Genomic DNA, 20,011 nt, shown 5'->3' with positions numbered 1-20,011 from the left:
ATCAATAAGTCTGTTCATGCAGAAAAGGCCTGTGTGAGCTGTATGTTAGTGTACAGTAAATAACTGGATTATTACCACTCATGGATTAAAGTGTTATCAGCATTTTACTGTTGTAGCTGTTGCTAGTTGATCAAATCCACATCACCAGTGCATGTTTAATAAGGGAAGGATAATATCTGTACGTAAAGTCCTTACCTGTAAAGAAAATAGTTACCACAGTTGTCAGATAAATGTAGCAGAATGAAATATATAGTCATTTACTCTGAAATGTAGCCTTATAAAAATATAATAATAGCAAAATATTTACCTACTAAACAACAAGTGTCTCAATACTGCATTTTTTACAGTATTTTTTGTACTTCCCATAAGTGATCTGCATTTGTCATTTAATTTGCAGATTAAGATTGTAAACACAAAATAAAAATCAGTTTATAGAATATTCATTATTATAGTTCTAACTACCAAAGAATACATAAAAGGATATCATAGAGTAGACAAGGACCACTGTTCCCAATTCAGAGGTTCTCCAACTATTTTCAGTTTTTTCTTTGTTTCTTTGTTCTTCTCTTTATTCGTTTGACCAAGACCAGGCGTCAATAATAAGCATGTGCCACTAAGAGGCGCTACAGCACTATGTAAGGGGTTGTTCGGCATTGACTGCACAAGAGCAAGGTTGGAGATTACCCAATAGTTACATTCACATTCTAAAACTTAGAAAACATATACATAACATATTAATGGTTCAGTTTATTAATTCTTAAAATTGTGAAACTGTCAGCATTGCCATCATAATCAACCAGTGCTTAAAGTACATAAATTAATAATCAATTAATACACTTTACTTTATAATAACAAAACTATATTCGCCAAAAGGTCTTATATTTTCTTTAAACTGTCGTTAAAAGAAGAATTCAAACCTATGTCCAGCATTCTGACTTCCCACTCACACCTTACCGTATCCAGCATTGGGTAATCTATTTTAAATGTGACACATTCAGTTGCTCAGCAGAAAACATTTGCAACATCTCAACATGTGATGTCTTATAGTATCGCAAATACACAATAGAATACATTTGTTCTTTTTGTAACATTAAAAGGACACATGGATTTGTCTTTAGCCTTTTCCCTTCCTTAAGGTTAACATTACCATCTATGGATATTCACGTCAGCAGGGTGGATTTAAACTAAATTCCACCTGTTGTAGAATAATTTCTGACCGGCGCACTCTTTGGATTAGATTGTTCATAATTGTACAAACATGCTTTGTGATGGAGGAATGTGAGACCTCGTCATCAGATGGAGCCGCTTCCTCACCCCACGGCTGTTTCCAATTAGCCTCTTGAGGAACAGTAAGATTGGATGGCCCGTTCGGGCTCCACAACTAAAAATAGCGGTCGCACAACTTCACAGAGTCTGGTTATAACTCTACCCTGGGATTCCTTTTGAACGAGGGGTCAAAAGTGTCAGGGATCCAGCCAATGGTAGTGCTTCCTGTTTAAATAGGAATACTTTAAATCCTCAGAGAGGTGTGGGTAGCAAGGGGATTCAGCGTCCAAGAGAGGCCCACATACGTGTGAGTCCGAAAGAGAAATGAAGGCCGACTTTGTGAGTGGATGTTAAAGTGGAGGGATTTCGTGTTAACTTCGTAAACTGATGGACGTTATATCACGTCAAGAAATAAAAGTATTTAGGTTTTATAAGAATTTACAACACTCTGGGGAAATTGTTCTGGTGGTGACAATCCAAAGAAGATGGTGATGATACGTGCAGGTTGTCTCATTCATTCTCCAGCAGCGTGCTCTAACTTGCTGTGATGGTGGGAGAGGGAGACATTATCTCTGAAGCTATGACTCACACTCTAAGGCCTCCTTTATTCCTCTGGGGCCTAAGAACCACAGTCTATGCAAAACTCCAGCACTCTGGCCTCTCACTGACAAACCCATAACATCCTACTAATACAATAATGAGCACTGTCTCCTCAGTGATGTCGCCCACTGACAAGTAACCCACCGTGAGGTTCAAGTGCGACCAGCATGACCTCTTTACTCATCGGTGCATGAGGGTATGTTGGGAGTAAAAGACAAAACTGTGAACCATATCAGTGGAACAATCTGTTCATGGTTCTGTGTCAGCCTCCTGCGCTGTGCTTGGTTTCATGTGAGAGGTGTGTTCACACATTCATCCTGGAATGACTCAACAAGCCATGATCATGAGTTATAGTGAACAAACAGCTGATATATAGTCCCACACACTATACTGTTTATGACATAACAGAATGGTTGTATAAGTTGTTTGAAAGAGGTGAAGTAGTCCAGTGTCTATGTGTGAAGTGATGAGGACATGATCCTCAAAGCCAAAACATACAAAAAAACTAGAATAGAACTCAGGAGACACCTCCATCAAGGGCCTTATCCTGAAATGTAAAGAAAGTGATTAAAAGGTTCTTACATCTGACTCTTTTTTTTGCTGAACTTTTACCATACAACAGCTGAAAAAAGCTACCCTAACCTCCTTGAATCCACTAGGTCCAGATTTTTCTTTGGATCCACACCAAATGCACACATTCAGAAATATCATTACCTTAAATAGGCCTGATTTTTCAATCAAGATCCATTCATCATTTCCTGGGAAATTAGCGCAAATGTAAAAAAAACAACCTTACCTAGCACAGTTAAAGAAAGTGATAAATAAATTCCTAGATCTCTGTGTGGATAAAACGATATCTGGAAGTTCTTTCTTGGCCAATGTCCCATCGTTCCACCAAGTTTTGTGAAGATCTGTTGTGTAGTTCTCGCGTAATCCTGCCGACAAACAAACAAACTGACCAAAACTGAGATTAGAATGGCACTCAGTGGAGCCCACATCTCCCTAAAGGCCTAATAGTCCCTTTTAAATCAAATCAAGCCCAGAAAATTTGCAAACACTGATAGATATCAGCCATCTAAATATATGTGCTTTTTTCATCTAGGTCCATGAATCATTCCTTGGGAAATTGCTAAAAAAGTCCCGGCACTTTGAACATTTCACACTCTAGTCTCTGCCCTGTCCTCTTCCCGAATTTGAACAAGAGTGAGATTTTGTGTCATAAACCCAAGAGTACAACAATATTGTACGCTAACTACAGTAAGAAGTTGAAATGCCAAACAACAAACTGTTATTGTGCTGGAATTGTGTGACACAGAGTTCCTGGAGACGGATTGTCTCGTTCAGGAATGAATGTTGAAATGAACCATGAAATGTGTGATAAGTCACAGCAACCTGTACCACCCAGTTACAGGCGGGTGAACATCAGAGACTTATCAGTTCCTGGATGTGGACAGGGGGACAGGCAGGCTGGAGGAGATGCTTGTCTCATGCAGCCAAAACAACTGGAAGCTTGAAGCTGAAAAAGATGTAGAGAAGAGACTAGATTTGAGGAGACTCATCTCCTCTCTGCCACCCACTTTACACTATAGAATATATACGTTATGTTATATATATATATACGTGAATTATCTGCTGGATTGTGTGTGATTATAATTTATCACAAATACATGGTTTTGATACTCATGCGTGAACAATCAGGTGTACGATCGTCCCTTTTGCCGCTATTTGGTCAAATTTAAACTTTAGCTGAAAAGCCAGGGGATTAACAAAGCTACTGCAATTCCTCTTCCCTCTTGACGGGGATGAGAATATCTCATGTTGGCTCCAGAGGAAAATTCAAGGGATCTGCAAAATCATCAGGATACATTGCCTGGGAGCCACGAATGTCTGTTTCAAATGTATAGACAATCCATGCAACAGTTGAAATACTACAGTGTTAACCAAGAAATGTCAACATCATGGTGGTGGTAGGGGAAACGTCAGGGGCTTCATCCTCTGGGGACCATGAATGTCTGCGACAAATGGAAACAGACCCCAAGTGTTGGACGGACCAAACAACCAACAGTGACACATTTTCCCACAAAGAACAATATTGAAAAACTCCCGACTGTTATGTTCCCCTAACATCTGAAACTGTGCTTCATGGGAAAGTAGGTCACTAAAAACTTTTGATCTGCCGCAGGAAGAGAAATCGTACTTTTCCATTAAGTTTGTCTTCGTTGTGTCAGGCTCAACATAGCCACTCAGCACAGGAGACAGGTATGTTATCACGTAGCCCAGAGAAAATCATTTTGATGCCATTTGTCTGACATGTGTGTACGACAACCGGAATCAAATTATGACAAGTTATGACTGACTTTCAAGATCTTCCTCATAGCCAATGACTAATTTTTGAACAAAGAACTCGTTAATGAGTCTTCACAAGAAGAGGCACATATGTTACAGATTTATAATTGAGAAGGAATCCAAATTGTGAAACTTGTTTACAAGAATCAACATGTAGCTCGAGACCCACTCGAAATTGTGGGTCATTTTATTTCGGCATTTTCAGTTCAAACAATGTGTTTTGCATGTGTGGAAACATATTACAGGTGTAATTTAAAACTACTTGCCCACCAGCTTTAAATTGTATAATTCTGTGGCTGATTTTATGTGTGTGTGACATATTTTCTCATTTTGGATTCTTTCACAATGCGTCTGTACATCTACAATATATTCAAGCACATTCACACAATGTACACAAAGCTGAGCAACACGTTTTCTCCATTTTCTGTGAGAACGTAAACCATTGTGTTTAAAACAGCTACATAAATCTGTGCTCTTGTTTCCGGATGTGAAGTTTAAGTGGATGTATACACATTTTTTCATCTCTCAATAAGTTATAGTTTCTGTGCTCTCAGAACTCATCTTGTGATCATAATATTAAATCAGTTTACTTTCACATGAACATAACAAGTTGATTTAAAACACACCTCTTCCGACTATACCTTGAATACAATTTTTAAACTAACAATTTAGTAGCACTTAAATGGCACTTACTTATAGCACTTTGTAGTTTTGCTTTTTTGAAGAAATTGTACTTTCTTGATTCTTGTTGTTCTGGGTTTGTACCCTCATGGTTGAATGCACTTATTGTAAGTCGCTTTGGATAAAAGCGTCAGCTAAAATGAAATGTAATTTATAGATGGAAGTGAAACCTATCACAACCCCCTCTCTGCTTTATGTTGCTGGGTTTACTCAAACAAACTCAAAAATCAACAAACCAGAAAAATCCCTCATATACTGTATGTACTTGACAATAAACAGAGGCTAAACTCGAAGGTTGTCAGGACCGATGAATGTATTCACTCTGAGAAAGACAGTCTCCAGGATTTTTTTGTTTGTGTAATCATTTGGTTTTCGAAGCTGGAAAACAAGGAGGCTCCTGCGCTGGTACTTTTCCTCTCATCTGTGTTCAATGCGGGCACTTCGAATAAGAAAGAGCTTGCCTACTTTGCCAGCTTTACCCCATAAAAGGACAGGGAAAATAGAAAGCCTTTTATCGTTCCCCTCCAGCTTGTCACTATGGTGGCTACAGGATGGGGGGAGGTCTATAATAAATACACATTTATGCATTCTTCACCCCCCACCCTCAAAGGGGAACACATAAACACACAATAAAGTGTCCTCATGTTCTGCTCATTCCAGGGGGGACACCTGCGGAGAGAAGTTTTAGCCCCTCGAAGTTATGAAAAACACACAACTGCACCTACAGATTACACAAACACATACTGCAACAAGCACAAGCCTGCCTCCTGCTGCTGTTGCTGCTGTTGCTCACCATATTGACATGCTGAACACAGGCACATGACATTCCCCACACACACACACACACACACACACACACACACACACACACACACATACCCCTTTATCGCTCCCCAATCCCACACATTGTCACAAAAATCTCCAACACAAAGAAATATAAAAGCTCAGCAATGGCCGGTTCAGGGGCCCTGTTGAAACAGAGTAGGAGGCGAGGAGTGAAAAAAGACAGAGCATGAAAGAGTAAAAGAGGGGAGGGAGAGGCACCGAGCGAAGAAAATTGGGGGGTGTCGAGGAGGAGGAGGAGGAGGAGGAGGAAGAGACTCTAAGGGAAACAACTTAAGACGGTGAGAACTGAAGAGTGAGTGAGCACACGGTGTAAGCACACAGACTGGGAACGAGGAAAAGACTCCAACGATCCATCAGCATCAAACAGGTACAGAAAACCACTTTTCCTCTTTTCTTCTACTTTATTTTCCATTCATTTCATCCCTTTACGTGTACTGATGCAAACCACATGATCACATGGTTATTGTTAGAGATGTAGTCATCAGTGTCCGCATTTAAAGGCATGAGAGCATATCTTCTTTGGAGTTGTTTTTAAATGTGAGTGTTACTGAAATCCATTCATATTTTTTGTTATGTTTTAGTTCTGGGTTCCCACACAACTCCTCTGGCTTTCTGCCTGGAGAAAATGGAAGTGCTGATGTGTTCACCCCAATAGATTTTATTTCTTCCAGCACTCAGTATTTATTTATCTAAAGCTGTTTACAGGATGGAAACCAGAACATTGCGAAAGTTTGATTATTCACAAATTTGTTTCCCGGCTGTAAACTAAAGGGAAATCGATCCCAAATGTGGCCAAATAACCTTTTTCTCAACAAACTTTATTGTTTTTCTTTTCTTTGACATATCCTATAAGGAAAAAAGGGAAAAACCTTTTTTATTACCACTGCAGATCCTTGATGCCATGCTCATTTGGTATTGTAACTCAGATCTGTATTTTGGTTTCTGTGATTTGACGCAGTTACCATGACCACGTTAACTTGTTCTTCTCGATTTCAGTTTCTTTATTCCACTTCATTTGAATTCCATAACCAGTCTTGATTTGTATATAGGCCACAAGGTCAAATGAGAAATCAATGAAATCAATGTGGATTCATTTCTTCTATACACCGAATGAGTAAACATGCCATTACAGTAACTGTGATCTATTTATGGTTGTATTATTGTGAAATGGTTGTTTTTTGTAGAAGTTATTCTCATCATCATTTGTCATATCTGCCCATAGAGATGACGTCCCTGTACAGGAACCTTCTTTTTTTTCTGATTGCCTCGCCACTCCTTCACTCCCACCTCTTCACTCATGCTGCCACCACTTCCTCTCCCATCACTCGTCCTCGCATCATATTCATTCATGGCTCGGACGATGACTATAACGATGACTACAATGACGATGACAACAGCTCTCTTTCTGAAGTGCCGCCCTTAGTGAAGATTTCAGTTCTCAATACGACACCCCAGTTCTGCAAGATCAATCCCTGCCTGGAGGATCAGGAACCCTGTGTCCAACTTTCGGAGAAGACCGGGTGCCTCTGTCCTGGGATCAGTGGGGCAGATGAGCCTCCTCACTCACCAGTCATCCAGGCAGTGCTGCCAGTCAGTAAAGGAGATAACAGGGGGAAGGTAGAGGTGCAGTGGTGCGCTCCATCTTCTGTGGTGTCTCGGTATAGAGTGGTGGTTGAGGGAGGTGAAGGTGATGCTTTGGAGTTTGGAAATGCTCTACGACGAGGGTTGGTGGGATCCTTGGAAGTTGGGACCAAGGTGTGTGTGGAGGCGATGAACAGTGCAGGACACAGCAGCCCCTCAGAATTCTCCTGTACACGGTATGACCCTCCTAAAACCTCTGATCATAACCTGCTGGTCTGGATCATAGGTGGAGGAGTCGCCCTGCTTCTACTTATAATCATTACAGCTGTGATCCTATGGAAACAGAAAATATGTCAAAAGGGGAAGAGAGACTCCACTGATGGACTAGGAAACCCTTCTTACAGCACAGAGGGAACTCTGTAATCTGGAAAAGTGCAGCAGGGACAATCCATCCCAGTTACAAGAGATAGTGTTGGTGTGATTATGAAATAGAGCCACAAAATTGTGATCCACAGGGGTGGATACATGAACATACTGGGAGAAAGAGCAGGGGCATTTTTGGGATAACACGCATAATAACAAATAATAACAGTTTATCAAGCTATTTTGGGATTATAACTGCAGGGTAATTTGCTGGCAAATTAACCTCTGTAGATTTATTTTAGATTTAAATGGAATTGTAAATATTTGTAGGCAATAGCTATTGATTAAAACGTTTGTAATGAACTAAATCTTATTTTAATAAAAAACAGTTTGAAATGTCTTGATTGAATTTTTGCTTCAAAAGGTTTTTGCACTGGCCTACAGTTCATGACTTACAGATGGGTGACTGGTGGTAATGGTAATGACAATGATAACATAGATTTAGTTTTTAGGACAGAGCAAAAAATCAGAGCAGCTTTAATGTGCTCAACTATCAGATGGTCAACTGTAAACTAAGAATTGTATAAGTCTCTAAAAAGAGAGATGGAACATGAGTTTTACAAAAATAAATAACAACATTTGTGTTTTGATGCCCAAGGTGGAACTGTCTAACTCAACTCTAATTTTGGTCCTTGTACAATTGTGCAATTGTTATTTTCCTGTCATTGATTCTAGATTTAAATTTGTCACCTGTCCATTTTCATTGGTGGAAAGCATTACATCCACACAAGCACTCTATGCACATCATTTATTTTACAACTTTACATCTTTAAATATTGCCTATAAAACAAATGAGCAACTGTAAAATACAGAGGGCCTTTTTATTGAGGTACTCAGCAGAATATTATGTTACATTACATTACATTACATTACATATCAAAGCAAGAATCATGTGAGTACAATTAGTCTTCAAAAAAGCAGAACTAGAAGTGCAAATAAACTTTTTATAATATATTTATTTATTTATTTTTTATATAATCACCATGCAACATAAACATCATGTTGTCAAAAATAAGAATAAATAAATAACAAAAATTATCCAATAATATATTGTGTATATGAACCAATGTCTGTGAGGAGTGATTGGCCTCCACAGAGCCCTGATCTCAAATTAGATATTTATTATTATTTTAGATTTCACTTTGTGTGTCATAAACTGATTGATAAACAGTATTCATACCATTATTTTGAAGAGATTCTGAAACTTTTGTACAGTACAGTACTGCATACATAATAATATTAATAATATGGAAATCTTCAATTCACTATCCTGAGTACTTTTACTTATGATACTTTTGTACGGTATTGAATGCAGTGCTTTGCTGCTGTTACTTCGGTGAAGCCTCTTCCTCCTCAACGACTTGTATCCAGGTATCTATCCCACTTTTATTTTGAAAGTCTTAGAGATATAAACATCAGGAGGTTTGTGTAATTGGTCAAGAGCTGGAGTCACTCAACGTAAGTCCCGCCTTTTTCCGGTGTCTGAACCAATGATGGGCCACCGAACAATGTGAGGAAGTAGGTGCAGACACATTTGTGCAGCAGCGGGATGGCGGACACAGGTGAGTTTCCACTTCTCTCTCTGAGACAGACATCATTTAACTCACTAATTTAACTTAATGGATGAGCTTAAATATCCAAAACACGAGGTTTCTAAAACCTAAAGTGAGTTTCCGTTAAACAGCCTGGTTCTCTAACGTTTATTCAGATAACAATCACACCCAAAGTTGCATTAACGGTATATTTATGTTGTCAGGTCGTTTTAACTGTGAGGTATCTCATGCGCTGATGAGATAAATCAATAGTGAGGAAATAGTCTCTGTTTATGTGGATATTGAGGTTTTGTGTGTTAATTGTACAGATGTCAGATTCAGGATGACTCAGCAGACCGGATGTTAGTTGTATCCTCAGGGAACTCTTGTCTAGTTCACCGTCACCAAAGCAACCAACAACAAACCACATGATGAGAGACATGTACCTGTACTACCAATTCACACGCACACATGCACGTCACTCTGTAGTTGTGAGGACGCTATAACCCTAACACCAAGTCTTAACCCTCACACAGCTCGTTGAATTTGTGAGGACCAGCAAAAATGTCCATGTCAGTTTTGAACTTTTATATAAAATACAAAATTGTGGAATGTTTGTTCACATCACTCATCAGGGCTCAGGAACCTCCACCCTCCTCTTTTCCAACCGCTAATCGTGTGGGAGGACATATAATTCCTTCTGGGTTGTGTGGCAACTATCTGAGCTCAAATTCAGGGAAGAATGGATTCCACTCATTATGAGCAAATCCTGGATGAAAACAGAGACAGAAACGTAGGTGGTTTCTACAACAGGACTCAGCCTATGAGCGAAAGCAGATGTCAAAATCCAACATGAACTACAGTCCCCTGATATGAATATTTGTGAAAATTAAATCTGTGAGTGAATCCTAAAAATGCTGAGTGTAAGAATAGTGTAAAAAATACCTCAGAACATTGAACTGATCAACAGGATGAGAAGGTGAAAATCCAAGAATAAATGAATAATAGAAAGACTCTCAACTGGTTGCAAAAAGAGTTTACAGGCTGTGATACATTCCAAAGGAAGGCATATTAAGTGGACATAGTAGAATAACTAAACATTTGCACATGTTGCAATTACTGTTTCATTTCTTTCATGAAATGTTAAGTAACAGTGCATTAACATTTGAAAAATGGCAGATTTTGTATGTATGTGTTCTGCAGAGATTGTATTTATTACTAAACAACAAAATATGTAATTATGTGGCTCCCCAGAGGTGCCCAAACGGATCCACACAACTGTACATGAAAATCTTTGCACCTTCACTGTTTATAAAGACATTATGATCATTTTTATGAGGCTGGTAGCCTTCTGTGACTGAAAATAACTAATCATGGGAACACTGCATTTAAATATATATCAGCAAATAAAGAGTATTTAATATGGATCAGTCACATCTTGGCTGATACCTGTTGCCCCTACCATTTGCCAAACCTGTAATTATCAGGCTGTTGGCTTGTTACCTGTGTAAGGAAGCCACAAAGCAGGTATCATGTTACAGTTACATATGACCTATCGCAGGAAAATGATGGTCAGTAATAAAATCTTATGTCAGGCTGTTTTATTACTTTATGCCTAATCTGTGTCTAAAGAGAAACGTCCATAAAACAATTTTATGGACGTTTTCAACAATGGCTTCTTGCACTTTACAACGTCTTTAATGTGTTCACTCTGTTATTTCCAGTCAACAAGGAAGTCTCCTATGAGGATCTGAAAGCTCTTCTAGAAAAGAGACAGAATCTCTTCCTGGTTGATGTCCGCTCCCAAGGAGAAGTGGACAAAGGGCAAATTCCAGGATCTGTTCACATCCCAGGTGAGCTTCTTTTATTTGCCTTTACAGGGAGAGAAATCGATGATATCAACCATATATCTCATCCTGATTGCTGAATTTCATTTATTTCCCCTCACGGTTCCCACTAATCATCCACAACCAGACTTTAGCTTCTGGTTGTGTTGCTGGTGTTGTGTATACTTGAAATACCAGTCTGTCGTGTTGGATAGGCATCTTTGCACTTGAGTCTGGTTCTTCAGGTTACAAATATTGTTCAATTAATGTAAATGTTTTATGTAATCTTAAAGTTATTCTTCTTCATTCATTCAGTGGATACAGTCGAAGCTGCGTTTGCAATGCAGCCAGAAGAATTCAAGGCCAAGTACGGGGTGACCAAGCCACCGATGGACGCCCCCGAGCTGGTGTTTCACTGCCAAATGGGCAAGCGAGGTGGAATGGCCACGAGCAAGGCCCAAGAGCTAGGATATGTGAAGTACATAAATAACTGTTAACTATAAATAATACACACATACACACGTCTTGCTTTTACTATCCATGAGTATTTGAAGTTGTTATGTAATGATGACTACTGTTCTATTCTGTGCTTGCCTTGTGTTTCAGTGCTCGTAATTATGCTGGAGGATACAGGGAGTGGTCTGAGAGAGAGGGGAAGTGACTCATGTCGAAGGAATGCTTCATATATATTTATATAAAATAGCAATTGTGACAGCTTGACGTAAAAAAATTGAGAAATATTTTGGCAGTTTATTTGCTGCCTTTTGATACTGTTTTGTTTTCATATTTTAAAATGTATGAATGAATTCAAATAAAATTGATTATGCTATTTGGTCAGGATTACATTTATTTGTGTGGATCACTATTGAGAGCTCTGCTAAACTTGAAAAACACTTCCTGCACAGTATAAACATGTACACAGTGGTCGCATCAAATTGATAAAAAACACGAAGGCCTCAGAAAAAAGTTAGTGAGTTTCAGTTAGGTCACGTCCTTAAATGGTTATAACACACTATAATGTAATTGTTATCATATTTAAGTTTATTGATGAACAATAATAACTAAAATCCATTAGACACTTTAAGTGGAGGCTGGTGTGTATCTTAATAGGGGAAGTTATTGATGTTAACAAATACTGCATATTAATGAATACATTAAAAAGTGTATACCTGCTAATGTTTATGTACTGTTTATATATGCCAAATAGTGTTACTATATATATATATATATATATACATTAGTAGTATCCACCAAGTTACAGAGAATATCACTAAGCCATTGAATCAGTTGATGAATTCTTTATATATTTTACTGCTAATAAACATTTACAGAGTTTTATTGTAGATTCATGACACCAGCATAAAAAAATCCTGCGTAAATACAAAAATCAAGTTGAGGTCACTTCCTCTTGATTTATAGATCACCTATTTAAAGTTCTCACACTTTTTTGCTTTTATGTTACAAAGTAATTTTACTCAAGTATAGAACTTAAGTACAATTTTGAATAACTTGTACTTCAGTTTGAGAATAGTTTAGCAGCAGAAAAGCTATTTAGATAATTGCTTAGGTCATTTTTCATGTAAAAGCACTCACTCACACATTTCACGGTATTGACCCAGATTATTAAATGTGTGACTTTTCATTTCCAGGCGTTTATTTATTATGAGTAATGATAAAATCATCACTCCATTAATCAAGAAAATAATCAACATATCATATAGAAAACTGCCATTAGCTTTAGCATAATAATTATAATATATACTTTTTTTAAATTATAAAATGTATGTATTTATGTTTATAATATTTATCATATAAAATGTATAACAATAATGCTCCAACCTAACTTCAACAATAAAATACAGTTTTTACGTCAAGGCCCCAGTGAGTCGTATAATGATATAAATCACATTATTAATTTTCTACAGAATAGGTTCCAGTACAACTACCGCGGATAATTAAAGTACATTTTCCTGATTAACCTTCAGTAACACTTTCCCAGTGATGTCATGTCAGTAGTTTACTAACATGTTGAGAGAGATACAGCAGGTAATGCTTTCAGTTTATCTTTCAATTTTGTTATTTTTTAGCTGGTAAAGTTGTTGTTTAGCAGACAGTCTGTACTTTATAATGGATTGACAGTTTGTAGTTTATAAATTACAGACCGTTCACTTGAAGCTAACTAGCATGTGTAGCGTTAGCCTGCTGAGCTAGGTGTTGTGATGACTGCAGGTGTTGAGGCTGGTGAAGCTCCTGGGGAAGCAGAGACGACAGCGTGGTGTAAAGACGACAGGGGGACTAGTTGTTCTCCTGTGGACTGAAACTAAAACGTCTGCTCATAGTTTAAACTGCACAGGTGAGTGGGAACTATTCAACCCACAACATGAGCCGTCTCATCGGTTTAAACAAACAGGGGCTAACACTGGGCGTCCTGCGGTTAATCTGACAGGAAACAAGCCGTACATTACTTATCACTGGTTTAAATAGTAGAAAAAGTTCTGTTACATTGTGTTACCTCAAGCAAGCACATTTACATTATTACCAATCTGTAAAAATCACTTACTGACGAGTGGATTGCAGCTTAAAGGAATAAAATGTGTTGTTAGCATGTTGTTAGCCTTCAACATGCTAATCCAGCGATTACGCGTGGATCACAGCGGACATTTGAACTATCCATTTAAGTCCCATTATAAACTGGTTCTACAATATCATAGTCTAATAATGGTGCACACAAGTTAGATATTAGGTTCAGTTCAAATAATCCTCAATCTTTGAGGATTCACTGAGTGAAGCCTGCACTGTAGAAAAAAGTTTGATCAGATGACATAACATCTGAGATTAACTCCACCCCCACATTGTATAGAGAATTAAAAGGACAGTGACTGCCCCCAGCCTCTGTTAGAACCAGGTAAAATAAATAATTCAAAACAATGATCACAATAACAAACAGCCAGGTGTTGTGACAGTTTTCCCTTTTGTTGTACAGTTGCAGCTGCTGGTCCCTGGTGCACTGGGATTAAAATGAAAGCACTCCAACCTGGTATGTACACAAACCTAACACAAAGTGTAAATGCATCTGTGTTCTATCGAACCTCTGTTTGCTTCATGAGTTCTCACAGATTTGAAGGCGAGCATGTTTCCCTGCTCGTGGCCGTGTCCTGAGCCTGACCCTGAGGAGCTGTCTGCCTTCACTGATCTGTATGGTTCCCTCAGATTACTCCTCTCCTTTCAGGTACAAACAACACTCATCCTCCTAGCATCCTATTGTCCTGAATGATAATTACTGAACATTGAACATTTAAGCACCAGAGCAGCTTATTTGTATCGGATTGTCCTGTGATGCAGCATCTGTGCAGGGACACATTACTGGTCTTTATAATTGGACCAGAATGGCACATATGTCAATAAGTGGAGCCTCAAGACTCAAACGGAGCCAAACATTTTTAAGTGTATTTCCTTTCAAATCTCATTAGTGACAGTAACTTGTCTCTCTCTGTTTTCCCCTTTTCTCTGTACAGATGAAAGATGCAAGACTTTTAAGTCCAGAGTGGAAAACTCACATAGAGACATTCCTACGCACATTCAGCTTGGCTAATGCAGGGGTATGAGAGGATCTGTTTCCCTATCCATAGTTATATACAAATCTAGTTTGCAAAAACTTGACTTTTTACATTTTTCACAGATTAAAATCCAACTCAAATTCAAATTCAACCAGCAGACCCTCGAACCAGAATTCAGGTACACTCTAATACAATACAAAGCCACAAATACGCTTGTAAACAAAATCACATATTGCATTTATATGAAACTGTGCATTACATGGTAATTAACAACCTTGTGCTTAGTTATTTTATAAAGTAATTAAAATAGCCTCACACATAAAGGCTATTGCCATAGTGTCATCATTACAATCACAAAGATAAAATCTCACTACTCCAGTTAATCTCTCATGGGTGTAATGCAGCAGCTCATTATTTTAAATGGTGGATGGGAATATCGGCTTCTGTTTTATGAAGCACTGACATTGTGTTCATTTTCTTCCAGAGTGAAAATGAAAAGTAGAGTTGCACAGGCAGGAGAGACCTCATTGAGTTTGGATGTCACCTGTAACACACAGTAATGTTGTTTTTAAATTATTTATTTATGATATCCTACTTTAAGGAAGAAATGTGTAATGAAAACTTTTTTTTATCATCTTATATCATATTTATCTCAACATAGATACATAATTTACTTTTGTCTGCTGGAAGTAATTGTCTCTTCTTTGTTTCAAAGGCCTCCAGAGTGTGTTAAGAAAGGATGCTGGTGTCAGGGAGGACACCCTGACCCCGGAGACAGGTTGCTGCTCAGTATCCCACCTCGAGCCATGGATCAAGGCCTGTATGGGGAGCTCAGCGTCCAGCCTGTCACACTCCTTAGCCCCTGTGTGCTGCAGTACCCCAATCTCGCAACCCAGCTCACTCACATACAAATATCCTTTGCTGATTTTATTATTATTCTGGATGTGATGGTAAATGCACTGTTTTATTTCAAGCTTTTCCAATCTTATTGACCTCTCAACACGCTTTACAGTCAAATTTGCATTCACCCATTTACACACACACATTCATACAGCGTATCTATACGAAGTCCTTTCTCTATGGCACCGTTCACACACTGTCAGCACAGCTTTCAGAAGCAATTTGCGGTTCAGTTTCTTGCTAAAGGACACTCTGGAAAGCCGACTAGAGGAACCAGGGATTGAAGCACCAACCCGCCTTAGTGGACAACCCTCTTTACCTCCTGGGCCAGGAACAATCATTGGGCGTCGTTACAAACAGTGTCTCTGGATTATGTGTGTGGTTTTTGCAGATGGCGTGATTCAAATAGCTTCATAACACTGTGACCTCCAGGGTGCACTGGAACCAGCTGCAGGGATGATGGCCAGCACTTCCAAGTCCCAGGCCATGTTCCTTAAACAGTGGATCTTTTTCACCAGTGAGAACCCTCAACCCTCACACAGGGTCATATAAGCTTTTGGCAATTAACCAAAAGACTGAAATCACGATACCAACAATGATAATGAGTTTCCTTTTCAGGGTGTCTGCTCGCACCAGTCGAAATTGAGGAGGGTGAGGAGCTCAGAGTAAAATCACTGCTCCTCCATGGTGACTCTGTGGAGGTTGTTTGGGCATCTGGTTATAATTAGTCTTCCTTGACTTCACACGTGTGTACGTTTTGGTTTACAGCCCCAGTAATGTTCCTGTTACAGGCCCCTCAAGTTTCTTCCAGAGCCTCCCTGCTCATCTGGGCTGTGAAGAACTGAGTGTGCACGGCCTCCACTGCTCCTCCTACAAAGGTAGATAACAACCACTGATGGGAACAACACACCAGAACAGGAAACATTTTAGTTTATTTTACGAGAAGGATTGTTTCCTTCACAGAGTATACAAGTAACATACTTCTCTCAGTCTGCATGGAAGAGTAAGCTCAACCACCTGTGATTGTTTAGGGACTGTGCGTACAGCCCTGGCCCGGAGCTGCTTATATAAATGTTAATGAATACCAAAGAGCCCATAATTTGAATCAGAGGTATAAAAGAAGATCAAATGGTAGAAGAAAAACAAAGAACACACACAGAACACAATAACAAAGAACTTTAAAGAGACAGCGCTCAAAGACAGTGGACTATTTCCATTTCCTGTCAACAGTGTAAATCTGGGGCTCACCACTGAAATGATCGTCTCCTGCGAGTTATGTTCCGATCAAAATATAATCTGCACCAGTGGTTTACGTTGGTTGCAAACAGAGTGTTGTGTCTTGTTGCACACTATCACATTGCACAGAAGAGAAGTGTGGTGTGGAATCTGGGGTGAAGAAAGTGTTAACCATGATTTGGATGGTGATGATTATGACAGAAATCCGTATATCCGTATCAGTTACAATCCAATAACATCTTTGTTAAATTAAAACACTGAACAATGATCACACAACAATCCAAACCTAATTCGCTGGCTAAAGCGCTGCATGAATTCCGCTTAATGTGAACGTCAGCATGAACACATTGTTACAGTGACATTGCTTCGATGCTTGTGTTTCAGCATTTGTAATGTTTATCACGTTCACCATCTTATTAGGATGCTTACATCTGCTCAGGGGAGCATGAATGTTTGTAACAAAGGAAAGTCATGATAAAACTAAAAATTGTCCGACATCTCAGAAACTGCTGTTGCATTATATATTTTACTCCTTCGTGGATGACACAGTGAATCAGAAACCACAGGTCGACATGAGATGCACGTAGCTCATACATTCACAATGAAATGTCTCATAATGCACTCGGCCCCAATCGTAGTCAGAGAGAAGACCACAAACACTTACCTTAATGGAGGTAAGTTTACTGTGGCATTAAGCTATTCAAACTAGATCTATAAAACCAAATGGTAGAAACGATTATCTGCCCTACCCAGAGGTGTGTCTCCCATTGGTTTGATTGCAACAGCGTCTTCAACCAGTGTGGGCTTGCAATGTTTTTACAATTTAGAGAGAATTTCCCCTTTATTTACTCCTCGTCTTTTTTTAAAGAAAAGAAATGTTTATCATCCTCTGCAGATCTTGTGCTCAGTGGTGGCATTGTGTATGAAGTAGAGCAAGAAAACCAGGAGGAAGAATCGAGTCTTCCCACAATGCAGCAGGGTCTCCTGCTCTTCCTCTTCCTGCAGCACAGCGACCCCTTCACCTCGCAGCTCTCTGATGTCATGGGTGAGAGAAACTGAGTCATGCAGACTCACAAAACACTACAGACAGCCTCCCTTCATTAATTTGAAACAGCTACAATACAAGAGTTATGTATTATTCCAGCCACAGTGGAAACTGGTGTATCTATGATGCTCTTACAGCTACAGAGGCCCTGATAGAGCACCACCTGGAGGATATTCTCAGCAACAACAGACAGGCAGTCACAGCAGCCCTGGAGACTGAGCTAAAGAAAACACTGAAAGCCCAACAGCGCAGGAAAAGGGCAAGCATGACACACAAACACTCATATAATTTAGATTTGGAACAAATATTTGACTAATCCTTTAATCAATTCATTAAGAAACACTTCAAACCATTTGCTTGTGCCACCTTCTCAAATCTCAGAATTATATGCTTTTCTTTGTTTGTATCCCTTATGAATTAAAAATCTTTGTCTTTGGACTAATGGTCGGGCAAAACAAGCAATAAGAAAGTTTCAGGTTGGGAGATTGTGGGGGTAATTTTTTCTATATAACTTGACCTTATACTTTTTAGATCAAGTAAATAATGAAATCATTTATCTGATGTGTTCAACATGACAGGACCAAGAGAAGCTGCGTTCAGCTGTCAAGGTGATTCTCACTTCGTCCATCAGTATCGTGAGCTCTAGCAGTAACATGGACTTCAGAAATGCCTGTCTGAACAGCATGAAGGTGTGAGAAAGAAATTATTATTATAATGAACATGCAGATATTTATAGTCAAATATTAAATAGAAATCATGTTACATACAAAGAAATGTTCATAGTCATGACAGAAGTCACAAATGTGTACATATGTTTGTCAGGTGCGTGACACCCATGAATTGTCGGCCTCCCTCTGTGAATCTTTGTGGAGGGTGACATCATGGAAATTCACACCCAGAGGCCGGTGCTACTCTGCTCAGGTGAGTGGGAGGTTTGTCCGCAAACAACAACCAGTTCCTATAGCAGCACTTCATTAATGTCAGATGTCTGGTTTGGTATCTTTATCTAACAACACATCATTGCTCCCACAGATGGAGGAAGAGGAAGAGAGTGATGGACCCACCAGGACAGAAATCTGAGACTGTCTGAGTTTGTCATTAAAAAAAAGAGATGTGTTGAGTTTGAAGCCTCTGGAAGCAGTTAACACTGGACTGAATATTCATGATGTTGCAAATGTGCTGGTGATACAATAAAGAAAAATTATTTAACCTTTGATTACAAGACAAATACATGGATTTTGTTATTATACTTTGTGTGTTGCACACACACACAATTTCTTTTAGTTCAAAAGATAGAAAATGTCCTAAAGGAAATCTATATTAAGGCTGCAATTAATTATTTGGTTTATCAAACATCAAGAAAACAAAAGTAAATGCCTGTAACAATATCCTGCAGCACCAAACGGCATCAATAAATGTCTGGTTTTATTCGATCTACACTGAAATCCTGATCAAATTTATATGTTTTTAAAAAACAGGAAATTCTGTCTTATGAGAAGCTGAAACCATCAAATTTTAGATCTTGTTCTGATTAACTACTCAATCAGCTGACTTAACTGCTGCAGCTTCTAATCCAGGTTGAAATATATTTCTGATCTGAAATTGTGGCTCGTCTCAACTCCCACTTGCCTTCACACTAGAGAATCTCCCAACCAATCTTTTTACAGTGTCTCTACGAAATCTATGTACTTTCATTCCAGATTGACCTTTTTTTTTCTTTCTTTTTTGTATGTGTGTGTTTTTGTGTGTGTATGTTGTTGTTGTAGCCACCGCTCAGTCTTTTTGATATTTTGTTATTTGTCATATGATAGATAGATAGATTTTATATTGGATATTAAATATTAGAATTGTATTTATCCACACATCGGGAAAATCCACTTGTTACAGCAGCAGGCAGCTCAGAATGAGGTAGACAAGAGAATAAAGAAATATAAAAAGAACATCACGATTGTAGTATGCTTCTGAATTTAAAAAAGTAAAGAATCTCAGAGGAGAAACACTGGGAAGAACATGTGGCAGCTATTGGCATTTTAAAGGAAACCATGAAAATAAAGAATTTATTGTTTCTTTACTTTCTTTTCTTTGGTTCACCTGTCAATCCTCTGATCCACGCTCCAGCCCAATAGGTGGCGGTAATGCAGCCTACCGTCATTAAACCAAGAAGAAGAACAA

General features: G+C 38.7%; 3 protein-coding genes across 3 annotated transcripts; all 3 read left to right on the top strand.

Moving 5' to 3' along the window:
• The first annotated feature begins 5,947 nt into the window (after positions 1–5,947).
• si:ch1073-303k11.2 (leucine-rich repeat neuronal protein 4) lies at positions 5,948–8,082 on the top strand. The gene is made up of 2 exons (XM_035160643.2): positions 5,948–6,106; positions 6,962–8,082. Exon 2 carries the CDS (start codon positions 6,964–6,966, stop codon positions 7,741–7,743), a length of 780 nt encoding a protein of 259 aa, XP_035016534.1. The 5' UTR covers positions 5,948–6,106; positions 6,962–6,963; the 3' UTR covers positions 7,744–8,082.
• A 1,119-nt stretch (positions 8,083–9,201) lies between these two features.
• Positions 9,202–11,930, top strand: LOC118111869 (thiosulfate:glutathione sulfurtransferase). The gene is made up of 4 exons (XM_035160606.2): positions 9,202–9,305; positions 11,000–11,128; positions 11,417–11,579; positions 11,708–11,930. Exons 1-4 carry the CDS (start codon positions 9,293–9,295, stop codon positions 11,760–11,762), a joined length of 360 nt encoding a protein of 119 aa, XP_035016497.1. The 5' UTR covers positions 9,202–9,292; the 3' UTR covers positions 11,763–11,930.
• A 1,142-nt stretch (positions 11,931–13,072) lies between these two features.
• Positions 13,073–19,055, top strand: zgc:195212 (DUF4554 domain-containing protein). The gene is made up of 14 exons (XM_035161678.2): positions 13,073–13,147; positions 13,331–13,454; positions 14,085–14,138; positions 14,209–14,330; positions 14,617–14,700; positions 14,781–14,836; positions 15,143–15,214; positions 15,374–15,569; positions 16,313–16,436; positions 17,690–17,839; positions 17,977–18,098; positions 18,418–18,528; positions 18,662–18,760; positions 18,872–19,055. The coding sequence occupies exons 1-14, from the start codon at positions 13,127–13,129 to the stop codon at positions 18,917–18,919; spliced, it is 1,383 nt and encodes a 460-aa protein (XP_035017569.1). The 5' UTR covers positions 13,073–13,126; the 3' UTR covers positions 18,920–19,055.
• Positions 19,056–20,011: the final 956 nt, after the last annotated feature.

Source organism: Hippoglossus stenolepis, chromosome 7, assembly GCF_022539355.2.
Source record: "Hippoglossus stenolepis isolate QCI-W04-F060 chromosome 7, HSTE1.2, whole genome shotgun sequence".
Classification (NCBI taxonomy): domain Eukaryota; kingdom Metazoa; phylum Chordata; class Actinopteri; order Pleuronectiformes; family Pleuronectidae; genus Hippoglossus; species Hippoglossus stenolepis.
Note: the sequence above shows the minus strand (reverse complement) of the source record. Positions and strands in the feature narration are given on the sequence as shown.